General features: G+C 38.4%; 1 protein-coding gene across 5 annotated transcripts in view; it reads left to right on the forward strand.

The window, feature by feature from the left end:
• The first annotated feature begins 916 nt into the window (after positions 1 to 916).
• srrt (serrate RNA effector molecule homolog (Arabidopsis)) overlaps positions 917 to 7,163 on the forward strand; it is a 10,931-nt gene continuing 4,684 nt past the window's right edge. For 3 of the 5 annotated variants that reach the window (XM_034890571.1, XM_034890572.1, XM_034890573.1), the window contains exons 1-11: positions 1,914 to 2,032; positions 2,243 to 2,371; positions 2,454 to 2,600; positions 2,991 to 3,179; positions 4,800 to 4,969; positions 5,059 to 5,243; positions 5,321 to 5,428; positions 5,505 to 5,661; positions 5,802 to 5,950; positions 6,540 to 6,601; positions 6,718 to 6,796. In XM_034890571.1, coding sequence (XP_034746462.1) covers positions 1,914 to 2,032; positions 2,243 to 2,371; positions 2,454 to 2,600; positions 2,991 to 3,179; positions 4,800 to 4,969; positions 5,059 to 5,243; positions 5,321 to 5,428; positions 5,505 to 5,661; positions 5,802 to 5,950; positions 6,540 to 6,601; positions 6,718 to 6,796 — 1,494 coding nt within the window. Of the gene's footprint in view, positions 1,070 to 1,913; positions 2,033 to 2,242; positions 2,372 to 2,453; positions 2,601 to 2,990; positions 3,180 to 3,400; positions 4,400 to 4,799; positions 4,970 to 5,058; positions 5,244 to 5,320; positions 5,429 to 5,504; positions 5,662 to 5,801; positions 5,951 to 6,539; positions 6,602 to 6,717; positions 6,797 to 7,163 lie in introns of those variants that run through there. The other 2 variants (XM_034890570.1, XM_034890574.1) reach the window with 2 other exon arrangements.

The raw sequence follows: 7,163 nt of genomic DNA on the forward strand, positions 1-7,163 counted from the left end.
TCCACCTACCATCGTCTGCTGTTAACAGGTATCTGGAACAAATATACACATATAAACAAGGTGTTCAAAATCATGTAGAAATGAACTGATTCTAATATAACAAGTGGGGACAAAAGGCTTGGAGAGGACAACAGTCTGAGTTAGAAAAATGAAGAAATCTTCTAATATTACAGTTGTTTGTGTACAACATGTTCTTTCTGTTACTATCCCTCATGCAGCTCAGCAAAGACTTTATCTGGGGTAAAGCAAAGAGGGATTTTCATACTGAAAAAACTCTGGAAAGTACTTTCTTGATTTAACTAATTTACTGCTGAACCCATTATTTTTAAGTTTAAAAAACCTTAAGAATGCAGGAGGAATGATTACAGCAACCAATTATAACATATTCAATAAATCTACATGGGGACATGTAATAATTTGTTTGAGATAGCCTTGAAAAAATGTAAAGCTATCCTTTAACCTTATTGAAAAGCATTGATGAAAATTCTGAAATTGAAAAATCCTCAAATTTCAATATGTGATTCTTTCTGGTTGTCCTGATAATGAAACAATAATGTATTATTATGAGCATTTATGAACTAGTTTTTCTTTTTTACATGGTTGCTGCAAGTTAGATTTATTTATTCTATAGGCTGCTGCAGGATCTTTGTCTGAAATTATTTTTTACTATAAAATACAACCAATCTGCTGTTATTTACATTAGAATACAATTATTTGTAGCTACTGCAGCATCTTAAAGGCCGTTTTGCATTTTAACCACCACTGTTGATTAATGGGTACAAAAAACATTCAAGATATTTATATAATTTTTTTAATTGAAATAAATAAAAAACCAATGACATCTGTGAGTCAGACATCATGATACTTGAAGACAGTGTGTAATGAAATGAATGCTATACTACAAAATAATATTCATCCGCACTTTTTACCACTTGGTGGCGGTAATGCGCCATTTCGTTGTTTGCCTCCGCCGCAAAAACAGAAGAAGACCAGGAGCGGAAGTGTTGAACGAGGGAAAGAACCGGGAAGAACACGAACACGAACACCATCCAAGCAAAAAATCACTAAGGTATAAATGTGCTAGTTTATATTACATCGTACAATTTGTAGTAAAACTACCAAGAGAGCGACCATTCCCTGTTAGAAAACAAATAAACGAATGGAACCGAGAGATACATTTTAGCTAACGGTAGCTAGCTAGCTGGCTAGCTAACCTAACGTAGCCTATTAACTTTAGCTAACCCACACTACAATGACGTTCCCCTTTGTTAAGAGTTAACTAAGAAGCCACATCTTTATCCCCCCATTTGATAGTTGTTTTATTGAAATCTCAAATTCTTTGGTAATTTGGATATCCAAGTTCTACGCAGTCATAACAAAGACATAACGTTAAATCTAGCTACGATAGCCATCTCAGTGTCCTATGACGTCAAGCAAATATAATTTTAACCATTTACTTTAGCTTTTTCTTACCATTAGTTGGCTAAAGGAAGAATATGGATTAGCCGTGTGCTACCCTTGGGCTAACTGAGACTAACGTTACCACCATCTCTCAGCTGTAGCGTTTTACTCACTGGGCCCTGCTGTTTTATCGGGTTAACGTTAACCGTATTAACAGGTCGTTCAAATTAACATCATAAGCTAATTTCAACACCCCCGGGACTGCACTTTCGTTCTTCACAATAATAATAATAATAAGCACTGATGATTTGTCCATTATTTGTTTTTACGATCTATGGTTATCACTCAACTAGCTATAGTTCTAGATCAACCAGGACTAGAATCTTAAGGATGGCCACATTAACGTTAGCTTTTGTTCAGCGACTAGCTAAGTTAACTGTCAGGTAAACTATGATCCCACCATACCAAATTGTGATTCAAATTAGCTTTTTTTTCTCTTTCTCTTCATGGAGATGGGAGACAGTGATGATGAGTATGATCGCAGGAGAAGGGACAAATTCAGACGGGAGAGAAGTGACTATGATCGTTCAAGAGAGAGGGAAGACAGACGCAGAGATGACTGGAACGACAGGTAACAAACAAAGATGTGGGAAAGCTTTTTGAGTCTCAAACATAATTCAGGTAAAGCCCATGCAGATGCCTCACTAATAACAAGTCTAGCTAAATGGTAATTTTATGGAGTTCTCACATTGAGTGTAAATAAGTTTGGAGATATTTGTTTAATTTGAGTGTTTATTTAAATTTTTCATTTGTTTACGGTTTCCTGAAATAAATTTTCCAGAGAGTGGGACAGGGGCAGGGAACGTCGTAATCGCGGAGAGTACCGGGATTATGACAGAGGCCGTAGGGAGAGATTTACCCCGCCCAGACACGACATGAGTCCCCAGCAGAAACGCATGAGAAGAGACTGGTGAGATTAGCTGCAACACAAATCCACAATCTTTGCAACTGGTATCTGCTGTTACTTATGTTTCTTTATCTGTCTCTGGCAGGGACGACCACGGTGGAGATCCTTACCGTGGGGGGTATGACTTGGGTTATGGTGGTGGAGGAGGGCCCAGCTATGGCCCACCACAGCATTGGGGCCACCCTGACATGCACCTCATGCAGCCTCATCATGGCATCCCCATTCAGGCGAGGTGAGAATTGGAATCAGTGTTGAGTGAGCCTGAGTTTTAAAGTCAAATGTTTTTTAAACATCTTTAAGGATTCAATATTAAGTTTCTTATAATTCCTGGAAATTGAAGATATATCCATGTGTGTCTGCTCCTGAATGTTAATGTTAACGGCCTGAAGAAAACTTGTTTCTTTAACGTTTTTTACCTCAAAGTATGTAGAAAAAATATGTTCTGTACAAAAGTTAAAGAGAAAAGCACACAAAAAAAAGACAGGAGAGAGACTATACATGCAGCATAATCACAGTATGTGTTTTGTTCTCTTATCACACAACTAATTCATAGAATGTAAAAAATCGCTAAAGATTTGCTGGCCCGTCCAAAACTCCATCCAACTTGTTTCTCTTCCATTAGGCTTGGTAACATCCATGACATGGATTTGGGTCCACCCCCTCCCATCATGAAGAGCTTTAAGGAGTTCCTGCTGTCCTTGGATGATTCTGTGGATGAAACTGAGGCAGTCAAACGCTACAATGAGTACAAGATCGACTTCCGCAGGCAGCAGATGCAGGACTTCTTTTTAGCTCATAAAGATGAAGAGTGGTAAGTCAGTTGTTTTTACTAATAATGAACATTAGGTTTTCATGTAGTAACACTATTGCCGTTCTTTTTACTGAACTGTATATAGTAATTTAATCTGTGATTTTCAATCCGAAAGTTTTACATTTCTTCTAATTTGTCTTATTTAATTATTATTTTAGGTATATTTATGTATAGATAAATATATCTATATTATATATAAATATACATTTATAATATAAATGAGCCTGGGCCTATGGTGGGTCTATCATGGGAAATTAAGGTGGTCATATTTATTTCATGGCTGATAAATCAAGTATTTGCTGAAACAACCCCAACAAGAGAATTTTACACCTCAATTTAGGCCTTTTTGACATGTCCCACCCATGTAATAGGACCAGGCTCACACCAGTTTATTACTAATGCCTTTTGTCACACTTGTAGTTTTTACTACAAGTCACACTTGTAGTAAAAGAAGAAAATCAACCCAAATGCAACCTTAGTGCACATGTGATTGTTTTGTTCAATTGTAAATGTTTGATTGTAAGAGTTTTCCATAGGTGGTGTTTAAATCTGACAAAAATAAAGTCAGACATAAAGTATACTGTACCTGTAACAGTGAAACTGCCCTGCCTTCTTCATTAGTTTGATCAATATATCTATAAAATCACTTGTCTCTAAAATCTCTTCACAATCACATAACATTATTATTTGTTCAGTTATATGTAGCTATGATCAAAACCTTATCCTCCTCATTATGTGGGTTGATTTTCTTGTTCTTATTTAGCGTTTTACCCTTTCAAGTATTTACAGTTGTATAATGCCTGTTAATGCTTATTACACTTATTTCGCAGGTGTCATGCAAACTTTTTCTGATTTGCCATAACCCATTTTTCTTCCCTTCCTACCACAACGTTGACAACGTTTTTTTCTGAAGATGAGAAAAAGTGGAACTTATCAGCAAGAATCGCTCTTAGTCAGCAAGGGCATGCACTGCGCACAATGCAGTTGCTCTTAGACACACAGTACCAGGGATTTTAGATAGACAGTCAAGTGGTCGCGCATAGAGATTTTTTTTCTTTTATGCTTTTTCTACGCTACTTTCTTTTTATATTCGGATCAAATCGAATCCCAAAACCGAATTTGTGTGTAAACAGACACACCATTGGGGTGAAGTGGAGCGCACTTTCACAGAAGAGATCCCTTCTCTGTATATATTTGTTAATAATCTGGCAGAACAAAAGGTAACTGTAGTCCACTCAATGTTCAATATTTTTTATGTAAATGCTTAATTTCATAATCTCTCTGTTGTGTTTTTTTCCTTAATTATTGGTGGGTTAATTTCAACTTTCAAAAAATGTGCAATAATTTGCTTTAATAATAAAGTCTACATGCATACACTGAATGCCCAACACAAGGAATAGGCTATACACCAAAATCACAATATTAGTAATGATAGTCTGTATATAGATACTTGAATTCCCAACAAATAACCATCTGGATTAAAAAAAGATATTTCTTATAAAATTGTAACTCTCCACAGTTGCAGTATAGATATATAATATGCACATGTTCTCTAACTTTTACATCCCGTTCATCCCCACCCCCCCCGTCATTCCCTTCCTACCACAACTCTGGACACAGGTTCAGGTCCAAGTATCATCCAGACGAAGCCAGCCGACTTAAGGTGGAGGCCCAGAGTTCCCTGAAAAACCGTCTGAATGTCTTCATGTTCCTGATGGAGAACAACTGGTTTGACAATGTCTCCCTGGACATTGAACACACCCCAGCCATCATCAAGGTTCTGGATGCAGGTGAGACGATAACTAATGAATAGTAGCTAAAAGAAAAGCCACAGGCATCAGCTGGAGCCTGAATCATATACACTCTTGCTCGTCTTCAGCTGTGATAAAGATGGAAGGAGGGACTGATCATGACCTTCGCATCTTGGAGCTGTCATCTGAAGAGGAAGAAGAAAGGGAGAAGTCAGCATCTGTTCCCGGGCGCGCCGAACCTCCCAAGAGGGAAGACCTTAAAACCTCGGACAGTGACTGCAAACCTTCAGTAGAGAAAGACAAAAATGAGAAGGTATGTTTTTCTATCAGCCTTTGTCAGGCAGTACAGATTTCACAGTGCAGTGTTGAAGATCATAAACTTTGCCACAGGAGGAGAGCGACTCTGCCGGCACAGAAAGACCTGCTACAGAAGGACAGGATGTGAAAGAGGAGTCAGAGAAAGAAGCTGCCATAGAAGAAATGCCTGAACCCAAGAAAGTAAGTGTTGCGTCCAATATTTTATTTGTTAAAGAGACAAATGAACCAACTAATTGTTCTCATTTTCATTTATCAGCCGAGAAGAAAGAGGAAGCGCAGCGGAGACAGTGATGATGAAGGCAGCGCCTCAGAGAGTGACTCTGACTCGGATTCAGACTCAAATTCCAACTGCTCTGATAAACCTGTGAAGAAGGAAGAGGAGGAAGACAAGGAAGATGAAGAGGAGGGTGAAGGTGAGGAGTCAAATTCATATTGTCTGATTTTTATCTTCAGGAAAAAAACACTGTCTATTTTCCCAGTTTTTGTAACTATTTGTAACAGTATTTGTAATATTTTCCCCCACCCATTTTCTCTCTCCAATCTAATTATGAAGAAGAGAAACCAAAGGAGACTGCTGAAGAGGACAACAAAGAAGAAAAGAAACCCAAAGATGACTCTCCCAGACCACGGCCTCTCCACAGAACCTGCTCTTTGTTCATGAGAAGCATTGCTCCCACCATTTCCAGGGCTGAGATTATTGCTGTAAGTGGAACACAAGTGGCATAGTTGAGGGCCAAGGAGATGTAAAATCACTGAGTAATGTGTATCTTTAAAGGTGCCCTGCCACACAAAACCGTTTTTACTTTACTTCGTTTTTTAAATATGTTATGTGTTTGTGTTATGTGGAGAATGTGAAGATGAACTGCTACCTTCTCTGTCAGCTCTAGCAACTGAAAAGAAATAAGCAGAGAAATCAGGTCAATTACAGAATCTGGTCAGTCTGATGTCTTGTTGTCTGAGCCCATTACTATTCATGAGCTTGACCAGTTGCGCTGGGTAAAGGAAGCCGACAGCTAGGCTCTTATTGGCTAGCTGTTAGGCAATCAGAGTCAAGCAGCTTAGCTCGTTGTTTATTAATGAGAACTGGCACCAATTGAGCCGAGTCATCTTGCCGGCTTTCTATACAACGCTAGAATGGCTTGAAACAAGGTAACCGAGGCGTTTTTGCCACTAAAAAATTAGAGTCCATTGTAGAACTTTAGACATTACCACAAAGTAATGGAATAGATGTAGCAGGACACCTTTAATAACAATAATAAAACAAAAACCTTTTCATGTTTTTCTCTCTCAGCTTTGCCGGCGATATCCTGGCTTTCTCCGTGTTTGCTTGTCTGACCCTCATCCAGAGCGCAGGTTGGTTAAAAATTCTGGAAATGATGTTTGTTAGATTCATTTAGCCACACGTTGTGTCACGCAAGAGACTACACACGACTGCATAACAACGGTTAATTAACCCTGTGCTGTTGCAGGTTTTTCAGGCGTTGCTGGGTAACGTTCGACCGTAGCGTCAACATCAAAGAGGTTTGCTGGAACCTTCAGAATATTCGAGTAAGTGTGCCAGCCTCAGCGATTTACACTACTGTTATCAAGTGATTGTAATATGCAGCACAGTATTCTTTGCAGAGCTTTCCAAAGAGCAACAACAATGTTTTGTGTCAAATAACTTGCGGTAGGTTATGTGTCAACATTTGTGTTGAGTTGTTAGATCACTGGTTGTGGACATGTGTAAAACAAAATGCGTAGCTGGCGCCAGACTCTCTGTTCTTATTTAAAATGCATGCGATTGTTGACTGCATTCTGGTTTCCCATCTTTTTCATTTTCTTTTTTTACAATCATTTAACCATATACAGTGGGTACGGAAAGTATTCAGACCCCTTTAAATTTTTCACTCTTTGTTTCATTGCAGCCTTTTTC

Source organism: Etheostoma cragini, chromosome 13, assembly GCF_013103735.1.
Source record: "Etheostoma cragini isolate CJK2018 chromosome 13, CSU_Ecrag_1.0, whole genome shotgun sequence".
NCBI lineage: Eukaryota > Metazoa > Chordata > Actinopteri > Perciformes > Percidae > Etheostoma > Etheostoma cragini.